The sequence below is a fragment of the Balaenoptera acutorostrata genome, chromosome 19 (assembly GCF_949987535.1).
Source record: "Balaenoptera acutorostrata chromosome 19, mBalAcu1.1, whole genome shotgun sequence".
Taxonomy (NCBI): Eukaryota; Metazoa; Chordata; class Mammalia; order Artiodactyla; family Balaenopteridae; genus Balaenoptera; species Balaenoptera acutorostrata.
Window position 1 is genome coordinate 56,905,657 of NC_080082.1, and position 14,783 is coordinate 56,920,439.

The following is a 14,783-nucleotide window of genomic DNA, read 5'->3' on the forward strand; positions in this document are numbered from 1 at the left end:
ACCCAGGACCCACAGACACATACTCAGGAATAATTACAGGGAGACACCCTTGTGTGGGAGCCAAATTAGCATCTTATTGCTTCTGTGTACTCTCAACAAATCTTGGAAAAACTATGCACCCTCTTTATACACTTTGAAGTCTTCATATCCATTTTTTCATCCTAAGTTTAAATTATTGCAAAGAACTTGACTTTTGGCATATGACAGATAATCAATTTTAAAAGAAATCCATTGCATCACTTTTTTAAGCATATGCAAAGGACTAAAGAGCCAGACAAATGTTATACCTACCACGGTTCATTTTAAAGATACACCAAGCAGCTCTTCTTCAACAGTGTTTGCATTGTTCCTTACTCTCTTGATGTTCAATCTACATTCTACTTTCTCTACAAAATTTTATCCTAACATTTTTATGCTCAAACGTCCTATTATATTTCTCTGAAACAAAAAATGTGCCTATAAATTAAAATCAAAATTTTCACTCCTTGTGCTCTTAAATTTTTCTCTAAGATTGAGTCACTCTTACAATTACTATTAGTATATCACTGATCAAAACAGCATATATTACACAATTTAATATATAACTATTAAGCATAAAAAGCAAATTTTGACCACAGAAGCGTGCCTTAATAAGGTGGACTGGGGAAAGCATTCCTGCCATCAATATTTCAAATTGTTCCTTTGTTATGCTGGTTGTTTTTATACCTGGGGCAATGCATCACCAAGAAGGGAGAGGCGATTTGCCTTTCTTTTCATACTTCTCCCATAATTTCTTTTCTTGGGAGCAGAGCCATCGGAAAGGGAGGGAAGGAAGGAAGGAAGGAAAGAAGGGAGGGACGGAGGGAGGGAGGGAGGAAACCCAGCAGATTCCTCAGGCAAGTCAGGTGAAGCTAGAGCTCTGGAAAGGATTCCCTTAAAACTCTCCTTGCAGGAGTGCGGGGAGTTGGGATGAATTCACATACAACAGCATGAAGGCTGCCTGCCAAGTGCCACATAGACTGGAATACTGAAGGCAGCATTCTTTGGGAGAGCATAACCCAGAAATAACCTAAATGTCCACCAACAGGGGCCTGGTATGACCACACTAAGTACCAAGTGCTATGAAAAAGAATGTGGGATGAATTTTCAAGGTTATGTAGTTAAAAAGGAAAAAAATAGGGCACAAAATGAGGTGAACAGTACACAATCTTTTATGTGAGTTACACATATGCATACAGTACACCTGATTATGCACAGAACACCTCTGGAGGGTATCTGGGGAGTGACCTTTGGTGGTTTCCTTTCTAACCTCTGACCTCCTACTCTTCCCATCACCCTCTGCCCCAGCCACACAGGCCTCCTCACTGTTCCTGGAACCCAGAAGGCATGCTCTAGCCTCAGGGCCTTTGCAATTACTGTACCTTATGCCTGAAACACTACTCTCCAAACATTCATACTTCCTCATTTTACTTAAGTCTCTGTAATCACCTCCTCAGGGAGGGCTTCCTAAACCCACTCTAATAGAGCAAATACCTTCTCCCATTACACCTAATCCTTCTTCCCTGTTTCATTTTTCCCTTAGTACCACCTAACATGTAATATATTTACTTTCTTTTTTCTTTTTTTAAATAAATTTATTTATTTATTTTTGGCTGTGTTGGGTCTTCGTTGCTGTGTATGGGCTTTCTCTAGTTGCGGTGAACAGGGGCTACTCTTCGTTGCAGTGCGCGGGCTTCTCGTTGCAGTGGCTTCTCTTGTTGAGGAGCATGGGCTCTAGGCATGCGAGCTTCAGTAGTTGTGGCTCGTGGGCTCAGTAGTTGTGGCTCGTGGGCTCTAGAGCACAGGCTCAGCAGTTGTGGCGCATGGGCTTAGTTGCTCCGAGGCAAAGTGGAAATAGAGACACAGATATAGAGAACAAACATATGGATACCAAGGGGGAAAGGGGGGTGGGATGAATTGGGAGATAGGAATTGACATATATACACTATTGATATTATGTATAAAATAGATAACTCATGAGAACCTACTGTATAGCACAGGGAACTCTACTCAATGCTCTGCGGTGACCTAAATGGGAAGGAAATCCAAAAAAGAGGGGATATATGTATACGTATAGCTGATTCACTTTGCTGTAGAGTAGAAACAAACACAAAATTGTAAAGTGACTATACTCCAATAAATAAATAAATAAACATCCAGTATAAATTAAAAAAAAAAAAAGAGGCACAAGGGAAGCAGCTAATGAGGCTAAGAGCTTAGTGCGCTCTAGAGTCGGGTGTTCCTGGATTCAAGTTCTGGCCCTGCTACTTACATGCTGTGTGAGTTCGGGGAAGTTTCTCAACCTCTCTGCACCTCCACTTCCTCTTTTTCAAAATGGGGATCATAATCCCTGGCTGGCAGGGATGTTGGTGTATTCAAGGCCTGTACATGAATTAACTGTCTAGTGGGAGATTCAGCATGGCTGCCTGCAGAGACTGGGAATGGGGTTATGCACGGTGAGTGCAAACTGAAACTAGACAATCTGGTCCTAGCTCTACCACTCAGCACCTGTGTGCCCTCAGGCAGGTTACTTAACAGCTCTGCTGAGTTTCTTCATCTGTTTAAGTATGTTAGTGATGGCAATCTACCTCACGGGGGTGTGGGGAGAATAAATTAATATACAGAAAAACTACCACAACCTTAGTGCTCATTACTATTAATACTACTTTATATCATTCTGTACTGTCTTATTAACTCCATCCTCTCCTGCCATTAGTCTAGAAGCTATATTCATTCACCACCCTGCCCTCCCATATAGCAAGGGATGGTATGCAACTAAATTCTGGCCAATTAGCAGTGAGGGGAGTCCCCTGGGGGCTTCTGGGAGAATATTTTTCTCCTTGAAGAGCTTTCTCTCATTTCCCTAGAACCCCCGTCCCACATATAAACGCGTGCGCACGCATACACACACACACACACACACACACACACACACACTTTCTCCCTTTGGACAGTGCAGTATAAAGGTACGATGCCTGGAGCTCCAGTAGCCTCTTTGAGGCCTTGAGGGGAGTTACTGCCTGAACACCAAGATGGTAGAGAAAGAAAGAGTCCTCAGGTCCCTAATAACATCACCAAGCCACCAAACAACCACAAAGCCACCTTCCTCCACCAACAATAAACATCTCTTAGACTTAAGATTTGGTTAAGATTTATTGGCTGGGTTTTCAATTAATCACAGATGAGCACAAACTGATTTGTGTCTTGTTCTTTCTTTCACGATAAGCATATATTACTTTTGTAAATTTAGTAAGTCCCCCCGAAAAACTTCAGAGGAAAAAACCCCTAAAATCCCAAAGTAAAATAAAAATTTGATTCAATTTTAAAAAGAAAAGAGATAAAAATGGCAACACACACAGCACAGAATTCAGCACACACTAGGCCTTCAGTAGAAGGTAGCTGCTGTGGCTGTGTGCTCATCCAAGGCAGGACCGAGGTGGGTCTGGAAGCTGGAAGATCACTGAGGAAAGAGGGGGAGTGGGGGGCTCTGAAGAAATCACCAGCTATGTGGAGGCTTAGGGGTCTGAGGTGGGGTCAGCTGGAGCCAGGGCAGCAGGAACAAAGGAGGAACCAAGAAGTTAGAAACAAGGGGTAAGACCCTAGAGACAGAAGCACATCCTGGGAGGCCGAGAACACTGGGGTAGACCAAGGAGTCTCCAGGACAGGTGAACAAAGAGGGGTGAACAAGGTGTTTCTCTGGAGCATAGGAAGAAAATATCCACTTCCGGTTATGTTTGGTTTGAAGAAAGAGAAGAGAAGGGAAAGAAGAGGAAGAGAAGAAAGTAAGGAGAGGAGGAAAAGAAGGAGAAGAAATTAAGCTTTACTAGGCATACAGAGACACACCCAGATGGACTACAGAGAAGCCCTCTAGCGCCCCTCAGCCGCAGGTGCCAGCATCCTCAGGCGCTGGACCTAAAGGCTAAAGGACTGACACGGGCGCCCTCTCCTGTCCATTCAGCTCATTGCAGCCTGGGCAAATTGATTCCCGGGGACATTCTCAGGTTGCAAATCAAGTCCTCACACCGGGTTTCTTAAAGAGTCCTGCTCAGAAACCAAGGACTGAAGATTTAACAAGGCCAGCATGAGAAAATTCCAACAAACGCCTCTGCATATAAAGGGTGGGAATGAAACCTGAGCAGGGGGATTAAATTCAGCTGACGGCACGCTTCTCTCATTTGGTCTGTAGCTCAGTTAGGACTTTGCCAGCTGTGACAGCTGTGCACAAAGAATGTCAAAACGACTCTCAAAGATGGTTACACTGAGAGTTTCCAAATGCATTAACAATGCCTGTATAAGAAAATATTTTTAGTGAGAGCAAAAATATTTGGAGGGCTATGAATACATAAAATAAAAATTTTATTATTAAAATATTAATTTCGAAAAATAAAATATTAATTTCATCCCTTCCAATTTTTGAATGTTTTTAAATGCACATAATATATTCACAGTAATATATGTCAGTACTATTCATGACTCCTAAATAACTATGTATACACATTCATATTACACACACACATACATTCATACTAGGGGAGAATTGTCAGAATGTTTCCTTAATAGGAGAGCATAATAAAACTGTTTGGAGGTCACCAACAGCAGCCCGCTGTCATGTAACATAACTGATGTGGTGCTCTGGAGATTATAAATAGACTCCAGGGAAGTGGTTTTCAAGCGCTCATGCACACGTGGATCCTGTCTGGAGAATACTGAAAATAAAAATGGGGACTTCCCGGGTGGTCCAGTGGTTAAGAATCCGCCTTCCAATGCAGGGGACACGGGTTCTATTCCTGGTCAGGGAACTAAGATCCCACATGCCACGGGACAACTAAGCCCGTGCACTCTGGAGCCCGCAAAGCACAACTAGAGAGAAGCCCGTGTGCCCCAATGAAGAGTCCACAGGCCACAACTAAGACCCAACGCAGCCGAATAAATTAAAAAAAAAAAAAAAAAAAAAGTCCCTGACTCCCCTGGCGGTCCAGTTGTTAAGACTCCATGCTCCCAACGCAGGGGGCAGGGGTTTGATCCCTGGTTTGGGAAGATCCTTCATGTTGCACGGCATAGCCAAAAAAATAAAAAATAGATAAAAAAATAAAGTGTCCAGCCCTTCCTTCCCCAGGTGGATCCAATCAGGATCCTGGGCAGCTGAGGGGAGCAGGCCACAAAGCTCACATTTTTCCCTTCAGGGCATCTACCTTTCAGCTCACCAACCCTCTTAGCAGCTATATTTAGTCTGGTGTTTCTTTAGTTCTGTTGAGCTCTGAACTTCAGTTGTTGTATCTGTCACTTCTCGAAGTTCTATTTAGCTGTTTTTCCAGCTTCCTGGTGATTTTTGATTGTACTCATTCGTGTTTTTATATCTGTCCTATTTTATCCTTTTCATATATAAACAGAGCTATTTTATATCCATATCTGATCATTCCCACATCCACAATGTTTGCGGGTCTTGACCTGCCGTATTTTGTGTCTGCTGACTCTCGATCATGGTGCCTGCTTCTCTATACGGCACATAATTTTTTTATCATGAGCTCATACGTGCCAGAACTCTACTTGAAGGAATTCTCCAAGGCCCAGGCAGAGGGTGGGGCTCCTCCCGGGAGGGTTTATGTTTGTCCTGGCCAGGTACTTAGGGGCACACAGATCCGGGTTCATTCTCAGCCTACTGTTTCCAGGACCTTTCAAAGAGTATAATTTAAGCCTCAAACCCACATGAGGGACAGTCAATTCTCAGAGGAAAACTTTTTCAAGCTCTACCTAGATGTAAGGCTGTGTGCCTTTGCAGGATGGGATTTGTTTTAGTTCACACTTCCCCTGAGGGGTACGTTCCCCAGGACCTGGCTGTTCACAAGGCGGTCCTCTGTCCAACTTTCCCAAAGCACAGCCTCTGTCCCCGAGGCCATGTGAATCTGTCAATGTCCCCAGACAATCAGGAGGCTTCAGTGCTCCCTCCCCTCCGCGGCTCTTTGCTCTTGCTTTCTCCTTGCTCTGGGAGAAGTCCCTTTTCTTCATTGCAGGTACAACCATTCATTTCAAAGGATGCTTTAAATATTTTAGGAAGCATTAGGTCACAGGAGGCTCTCTACTCAGCCACACTGCCCTCTCTCTGTTTGACTTTCTCACTTTTCTTTACTCCAACCCCAGCTTCTGACCAGACAAACATAATAATTGCCCCGTGCTAGTTAGAAATGTTCATGGGAGAGCCCAGACCCTTCTGCTAGGGGCAAGCCTGTGAGGTCTGACTGAGGAAGAGGGACCAACGCCACCTAGAGGCCTGAAGTACTGACTGCTTGGTTGCAACAGGCCACCAGAGGAGGAATGCACTAGAAAGTTTAGTGTTAAGATGACGATGACGATCAAAATAATAATGGTGCCTGACATCTCTATACATTCAACAAACAATTATGCAGCACTTAAGAGTCAGGCACTGTTTAATGCTTTATGGATATATTAACTCATGGAATATGAGTTATAGTGATATAATTTACAGATACAATTTAACCAGAGAAGTTAAATAACTTGCCCCAGAAGGGACTTCCCTGGTGGTGCAGTGGTTAAGAATCCTCCTGCCAATGCAGGGAACACGGGTTCGAGCCCTGGTCCAAGAAGATCCCACATGCCGCGGAGCAACTAAGCCTGTGCACCACAACCACTGCAACTACTGAGCCTGTGCTCTACAGCCCACGAGCCACAACTACTGGAGCCCACGTGCCACAGCTACTGGAGCCCACGTGCCACAGCTACTGAGGCCCGTGCGCCTAGAGTCTGTGCTCCGCAACAACAGAAGCCACCGCAATGAGAAGCCTGCGCACCACGACGAAGAGTAGCCCCCGCTCGCCGCAACTAGAGAAAGCCTGCACACAGCAACAAAGACCCAATGCAGCCAAAAATTAATTAATTAATTAAAAAAAAAAAAACTGCCCCGGGGCCGCACAGAAAATGGCAGAACTGGGATTCACACATAGGCAGCTCAGCTCCAGAGGCCGGGTTCTTGACCACTCCGCCCCACTAAGTTACTGAGTTCACTTTAAGTCACTGAACTTGGAACGTGCCAGGCCTGCGCTGAGGGTATTCACGCACACAACAGATCCTCCCATCAGACCTATGAGGTGAGTGCTATACTGTGCAGAGGAGGAAACCGAGGTACAGAAAGGCGGGGTGACTTGCGTGGGACGCACAGCAAATGGCAAAGCAGAAAGCTGAGTGCAGGAAGCATTATCTGGAAGCAGGGTTTTCAGCCTCTGGACAGTAATGCCCACATATGCTAAGAACAGATTACCACAGCCAGCACTAACGACCAGATACACATGCTCTGGGCCAGACCTTGATATCCACTGGCTCTTGGATCCCCATAGGAATCCTGGGAGGTGAGTTCTATCATCACCCTCATTTCATAAACATGGACTTGGAGTCTCAGAGAGGTCAAGCTGCTTGCCCAAAGTCACACAGCTCATTAGTGGCTCCAAGATGCCAAGCCAAGAGTGTCTACTCTGTGGCAAACTGCCTTTGGTGACTGTCCGCATCACGCCCTGTGCGGTCCCCTCTCACACTCACTCTGGTCTGTGCCAGAGCTGCTTGGACCGACAGCGTGTGCTGGAAGTGACGCTGTGTGGATCCAGGCCCTGCCCTGAAATGGCCTGCAGCTTCTGCTTCTTCCCTCATGGAAATCTAGCTCCTGGGGGCCCTGAGTGACCATGAGAGGCGAGACCACGTGGAGAACAGAGGTCCTGAGACAACACTGAGACAGAGAGAAGGAACTGGCCATTCCAAGATCCCAGTAGAGCCTCCTGATGACTCCTGGCCCAGCCGCCCTCTGACTGAAACCCCCTGAGAGACTACCAAGCAAGATTGCAGAGGAACTGCCCAGCTAGCCCAGTCAAGCCACGAAACTGTGAGAGAAAAATAAAACGGTCACTGTGTAAAGTCCTTAAACTGTAGGTCAGATTGCTTTGTAGCAAAAGAAAACTGAAACCAACTCCAAAGCCAAAACTTGTAAGAATGACCACAGAGCTAAACTCTTCTGAAAAAATTATCCCAGCAGCCTGAATGAATTGTGTGGCATGTTAGTTTCCTATTGCTTCTGTAATAAATGAGCACAAATGCACTGGCTTAAAACAACACACAGTTATTCTCTACAGTTCCAGAGGTCAGGAGTCCAAAACGGTTCTCACTAGGCTAAACTCTAGGTGTCAGCAGGCGAGAGTTCCTTTCTGGAGGCTCTAGGCTCTAGGGGAGAATTTGTTTCCTTGCCTTTTCCAGCTTCTAGAGGCCGCCTGCATTCCTGAGCTCACGGTCCCTTCTCTATCTTCAAGGCCAGCAGGGTAGCATCTTCAAATCGGTCCCTTTCCTGTCTCCCTCTTTCACCTGTAAGGACCCTTGTGATTACACTGGGCCCACCTGCATAATCCAGGCTACTCTCCCAATCACCAAATACCTGAGTCAATCACATCTGTAACGTCCCCTTTGTTGTGTAAGGCAACGCATTCAACAGGTTCCTGGGATTAAGATGTGGGCATCTTTGGGGGGCCATTATTCTGCTTACCAGAGTAGCAAACTGGAAAAATGACCAATGTTCTCCAAAGGAATAAGTGGAAACCAACTGGAATTTTCCCACTGCCCAGAGACCTCCCACAGTTCCCCTGGCAGCATCCGAGGTGCACTTTGCATGAGTGGCCCCAACCTTCCGGGCATCACCAATCTCTTTTATTTTCTCTCCCCCAGAAATCTTTGTTGAGAAAGATCTTTGTCTCCCCAACACAGCGCATCATCGATGATTTATGCTTCTTGCATTTACTGTTCTTTCTCAGGCAGAAACACCTACCCCTCAGGCCCCTATTGTGAGGAGACCGACAGCTAGGCCTACCCTACTGTGTCAAAAGAACCTTAGCCAGGGACTTCCCTGGTGGCGCAGTGGCTAAGAATCTGCCTGCCAATGCAAGGGACATGGGTTCGAGCCCTGGTCCAGGAAGATCCCACATGCCGCGGAGGAACACAACTACTGAGCCTGCGCTCTAGAGCCCACGAGCCACAACTACTGATCCCACGTGCCACAACTACTGAGCCTGCGCTCTAGAGCCCACGAGCCACAACTACTGAGCCCGTGCGCCACAACTACCGAAGCCCGCGCGCCTAGAGCCCATGCTCCGCAACAAGAGAAGCCACCGCAATGAGAAGCCCGTGCACCACAACGAAGAGTAGCCTGCCCCCGCCCCGCTCACCCGCGCACAGCAACAAAGACCCAACGCCACCAAAAATAAAATAAAAATTTTAAAATAAATAAATTAATTAAAAATAAAAAGTGTGAATATGAGAAGTCAGGGCATACCAACGTCGAAAAGCATCTGCAACCAAACCTGTCCCCCACTGAGCTCCTGGTACTTTCTGTCCAGCCTGCCCCTCCTCCAGTCTGCCTGTCACACCCAATCCACAGGAAATCCTGCCGCCACTACCTTTCAAACAAATCTACTGCTTATTCATTACTAAGGGGAAAAGGAAAGGTTCTTTTAGCAGTCACCACCTTAACCAAGGGATCCAAGTTAGCGCCACAAATGACGGAACAAACAGACATCAGGAGCCCCGAGAGGTGATGTCCTTAGGTGTTCTGTGGTGTTCCTGCCAAATATGCTCAACGTGAATCAAATCAGAGGGAGCAATCAGAAAACCCCAGATTGCGGGACACTATGGGACAACTGGCTTGGACCCTTTCCAATGTCAATGTCACAAGAAACAAGAAAGGACAAGGATACTGTTATAGAGGAGGGCCAGCAAACTTTTTCTGTTACAGGTTACAGAGCAAATATTTTAGATTTGTGGGCCATAGAAACCCAACTCTGCATCCACAGACAATGTACAACAAATGGGCAGGGCTGTGTTCCAATAAAACTTTATTTACAAAGACAGGCAGTGAGCCAGATTGCCCAGCCTGCTGCAGATTAAAGGACACTAAAGAGGCATGATTATCAAATGCAGTGCATGATCCTTGAGCTGACCCTAGGTTAAAAATAATAATAATAAACAGCTAAAAGGACATTTTGGGGACCAGAATATGAGCTATATATTAAATATAAGCAGTATATTAAACAATATTGTCATCAATATTATTGTTATCAATGTTAAATTTCTCAGGTGTGACATTGGTTCTGTGTCATATAGAATGCCTTCGTTCTTAGAAGATACAGGCTGAAGTATTTAGGAGTTTAGAAGCATGTCCAAAACTTATTTTCAAATTGTTCAGAAAAAAAAAAGATTGTGTGTATACATTCATACACACATACATATATGGTGGTGAAGACAAAGCAAATCTGCTGAAGACTAATAAGAGACGAACTAGGTGTTGAAGGGCATATACCTGATGACCATACCATTCTTTCTTTCAACTTTTCTCAGGGTTTGAAATTTTAAAAAGAAGTAGTTGGGGAAAAAATTGTCTCCGGGATCTGACCCCTCCTCCCCACTCACCTCCCACCTGGACTACTGTAGTCATGTCTTCCCTGCATCCACGCTCACCCTATGATTGCTAAAAGGATCCTATCAAAATCGAACTCAGATCCCATCCCTCCTCTGCTCAGACCCTCCAGTGAGTCCCATCCACTCAGAGTAAAGCCAAAGCATTTGTGGTGGCCCACAGGCCCTGCACGATCTGCCCCCTTCCCACCACCTTCTCGGCCCTCAGTCTCCACTCAGTCTCACTGTTCAGCCACACTGGCTTCCTCGATGTTCATCAAACATGCCAGGCGCACACTCACCTCAGGGTCTTCGTACCTGTGGAAACTTTGGGCTAGAAAGCTCCTCCCCCAGATGCCCGCACTGCTTGCTCCCTCCTCTCCTCATATTTTCAGTGAGGTCTCCCTGGTAATCCTATCTAAACTTCACAACCGTCCCCCAAATACTCCTCCTTCTGCATGCCTGATGTTTTCTCCAGAGCAATTAGTGCCATCTAATATACTTTACATTTTACCTGTTTTCTTTATTGTCTGGCTTCTCCCCAGGCCGAGAACGCAAGGTCCCCTGAAGACAAAATTTTTTGCTTTTTCTTCTCAGCTGTATCCATCACATCTACACAATAGCCACAACCCAGTGCCGTGCACTGACCTAACACTTTACATCCATTACTCCTCACAACAACATGATGAGGTAAGTATTATTTATAGCATAAATGCATATGTAGCATATACACAAAATAGGAGTAATAACAGTGTCTACGTCATAATAATTGGTGAGGATTTAATGCTGTGAAATTCTCAGCAGACTGCCTGGCACAAAGTGAGTGCCCATTAAATGCCACTATTATATAATACTCACTGTACAGAGGAGGAAACTGAAGCTCAGAGGGGTTAGTGACCTGCCCAAAATCACCTGGCTGAGAAGGGGGCAGGGGGTGTGTGTGTGTTTGTGTGTGCCAGATTGGAACCCATGTCAGTCTGACTCAAGCAGCCACCTTCTAAACCACAACGCTAAGACACATCACAGTGCTTGGGAGAAAGACAGTGGCAGGAAACAGGAACCAGCTCTGGGAATCCAGAAGGCAGGATTTAAGTCCTGCCTCTGGCACTGACTCCACGTGTGACCTCAGCAATTCCCCTCTGCTCTCAAGGCTTCAGTTTTCTCTTCTATAAACTGGGGGAAGTCATTTCCCCTCCCTGACATGGGAACAAAAAAAGAGTGTGAGGGTCAAATGAGAGAGCTTATATGAAAGCACTTCAGTAACTGCAATCCAACACTTCTCCGTTCTAAGATCTGCAACTCTGGCAGAGGACCGACCAAACACCAGAAGACCAAGAATTCCAAGCCCTGGAAAGCAAATTTTAAGCATCCAAACTTATAAGGAAAAAAAGTGTGGTCCCTGTGACCATCTGGTCTTTGCGCATGCTCCTTCCTCTCCCTCAACGTCATCCCTGTCCCCGTGTTGTCTGGTGAGACTCTCCTCACCCTTCAGTTCCCAGCCCAGAGGTCTCCTCTGCCAGGAAGCCCTCCCTGAACCCCATGTCAGGTCAGGCATCCAGTGGGCTCCCCCATGCAAGCTCTGCTCACTCTGGGTCGTCACCTTGAAGGATGGGTCTGTCCCCACCCGACTGTGAGTTCCTTGCAGGCAGGGACTGGGGCTAGCTTGATTCCTGCTGTTTCACCATCACTGCCCAGCACAAGGCCAGGTACAAAGCAGATGCTCAGTAAACACGAACTAAATGAAGTAACAGATGGATTACTGGTGGTTCCCTGACCCAGCAAATTACGTTAAATTTCCATACTTTGTGCTCCCACAGGCCCAGAGCACATAGATCATCTTTTGACAGTAGCTCATATTTTGAATGTTTACTATGCCCTTCAGATCTCAGCTCAGGCAGCCCTCGTCTAGACAGCCTTCCCGCCCCCACGCCCCCGGGTCAGTAGGTCTTTCTGAGCTCTGGAGTTCACACCGTCCTGACCACTCTGGGGTGACAATGATGGGTCATAAATGTGTCTCCCAGCCCAGAAAAAGCCAGCACGGGTCTGGCTACTGAATGAATGGACGAACAAATACGGAGTATGAGTGGATTAATGAATAGATGGACAAATGTTCACTCTAGTTAAAATTACTCCTTTAGCCAGATTCCCAGGTCACGCACCCAGACCCCAGACTTCGCCCCGAGCCACGCCTCTACCCAGGCCTATTTCCCGGAGTACAACTGGGGCAAACCAAGGTCCTAAACGGATGACATATAAGCACCTCTCAACTCCCAGGACGGGAGGGAAACTGAGGCACGAGGTGGAGTCTTCAGAGCGAACCCTCCCAAGGATGGCCTGGCAAATGACCCCATTTGGTCAAATGACCAGAGCTCCGGTCTACCCCGGCTCCTCTCAGCCCTGGAATGCCCCGCCCAAATCACTCCCATTCCCCACATTATTGGTCCGTCTAGACGTCAGTCTCCACGCGCTCTTTTCCTCTATTGGCTAGTATTCCCAACTCAAGCGCGGTCGCCCTGCCCCGCCCTTAACCCCATGCCCTTTCTTACTATTGGGCTACCCGCATGCCCCTCTCCCAGGGACCCTCCCTACTGGCTGCAAGACTTTGCCGGTTCGGGCTGTGATTGGTCGTGAACAGAAGTCCATCCCCTGAGCAACCACCTGAAAGGGGTTAGAGAATGGGAAGGTTGGAGGGACGTGGGGTCAGACTCACGCTGAGCTGGCGGGAGGCAGATATAGGTCTTGAAGAACTCGCTTCGGCGGGCGGCCTCCTTAATGCGGTTGGCAAGCGGCTTGCTGACCTGCCGGATGCCCAGGTATAGCAGCTTCGCCATAGGGAACGCGCCCACCACCATCTTGGCGGTTGCAAGGGGCAGGCGCAACCTTGCTTACTGGGAGGGGCGCCTCCGATCTCTCTCTCCTCCCCCGCCCGCTCGTCGCTGTGCGTGCCTACGTACGTGCGTACGCCCCGTTGGGAACTGCAGGGGCGCTCTGTGACGACACCACGTCAACGCTGACGCTCCGGCGTCCGTTCCGATGAATATGCAAATATACGGCGAAAGTAAGTCTGTCAGAGGGTGGTGCCGTTAAACGGCAGCTCGCGGAGCGTGCGTGGGTCCCCACGCCCGCTTCGGCTGACGTCACCGCCCTCCTCCGTGACGTCACATACCTGGGTGGCTCCTCCAAAGGCGGAGTCTTAATTAGCCCTAATTAGGGCTAACGAGTCCCAAATGCATCTTCCCCCCGCAGTTTAGAGCGCTCACTGGGCGTAAGAAACTGTCCAGGTAGTCATACAGACCTGGATTGGGATCCCAGCTCCACTGTTTACTTGCTGTGTGTGGCGAGTGACTTAACCTCTCTGGGCATCAGTATTCCCATCTACAAAATGGGAATCATAAGAACACTTACACCTTGGGACTTTCCTGGTGGTGCAGTGGTTAAGAATCTGCTTGCCAATGCAGGGGATACGGGTTCAAGCCCTGGTCTGGGAAGATCCCACAAGCCGTGGAGCAGCTAAGCCGGTGCGCCACAACTACTGAGCCTGCGCTCTAGACCCTGCGAGCCACATCTACTGAGCCCATATGCCACAATTACTAAAGCCCGCGCACTCTAGGGCCCATGCTTCACAAGAGAAGGCACCACAATGAGAAACGCGCGCCGCACGGAAGAGTAGCCCTGCTCACCGCAAGTAGAGAAAGCCCCTGCGCAGCAACGAAGACCCAACACAAACCAAAAATAAGTAAATAAATAAATAAATTTACTAAAGAAAAAGAACACTTACCTTCTTGGGTTGTTGTAAGCCTTGCATGCAAATTTTGAATATAAAAACATAGTGAATTATGTAAAGAGCTTAGAATGGTGCCAATCACCCAATAAACAGCCCTTATTACCGTACAGGTATTAGCATTATTATTGCTAACCCCAGCATGAGGGTGCATTTCATCTCCAGAAGCAGCTAATCCAACCATTTCCCAAGTAACTGACAAACTGAGGCCCAAAGAGGGGCCAGGAGAGTGGCACAAGTTCCCTCAGCCAGCAGAGGTTTATAGCCCAGCATCTTGGCTAATAAACTATACCGTTCTCAAGCAGCCCCACTTCCTCCATTGGGGGGCGAGGGTCCCTAGGGAGCTGGCTCAGGAAGGAGTTTAAGGACGTGTCCCAGACTGTCATCCCTTACCCAGCAGGGAGCAAAATCATATAAACAAGGTCAAGAAGAGGTTGAGAGAAATTCCTGGATGGTGGAGTGCTGATGGGTAACTGAGAGATTCTCGAAGAGGCAGAGGGAGAGGGGAAGTGCAAGGAACAGAGAAGCTGTGTACAGGAGGAAACAA

General features: G+C 47.3%; 1 protein-coding gene and 1 long non-coding RNA gene across 4 annotated transcripts in view; one reads left to right on the forward strand and one right to left on the reverse strand.

The window, feature by feature from the left end:
- OPA3 (outer mitochondrial membrane lipid metabolism regulator OPA3) overlaps positions 1-13,307 on the reverse strand; it is a 64,621-nt gene extending 51,314 nt beyond the window's left edge. For all 3 annotated transcript variants that reach the window (XM_057533682.1, XM_057533684.1, XM_057533683.1), the window contains exon 1: positions 13,166-13,307. In XM_057533682.1, the coding sequence (XP_057389665.1) occupies positions 13,166-13,307 (142 nt within the window). The remainder of the gene's footprint in view (positions 1-13,165) is intronic.
- Positions 13,308-13,374: 67 nt separating this feature from the next.
- Positions 13,375-14,346, forward strand: LOC130705679 (uncharacterized). The gene is made up of 2 exons (XR_009006037.1): positions 13,375-13,513; positions 13,914-14,346. It is a non-coding gene; the product is annotated as an uncharacterized LOC130705679 (long non-coding RNA).
- The last annotated feature ends 437 nt before the right edge of the window (positions 14,347-14,783 follow it).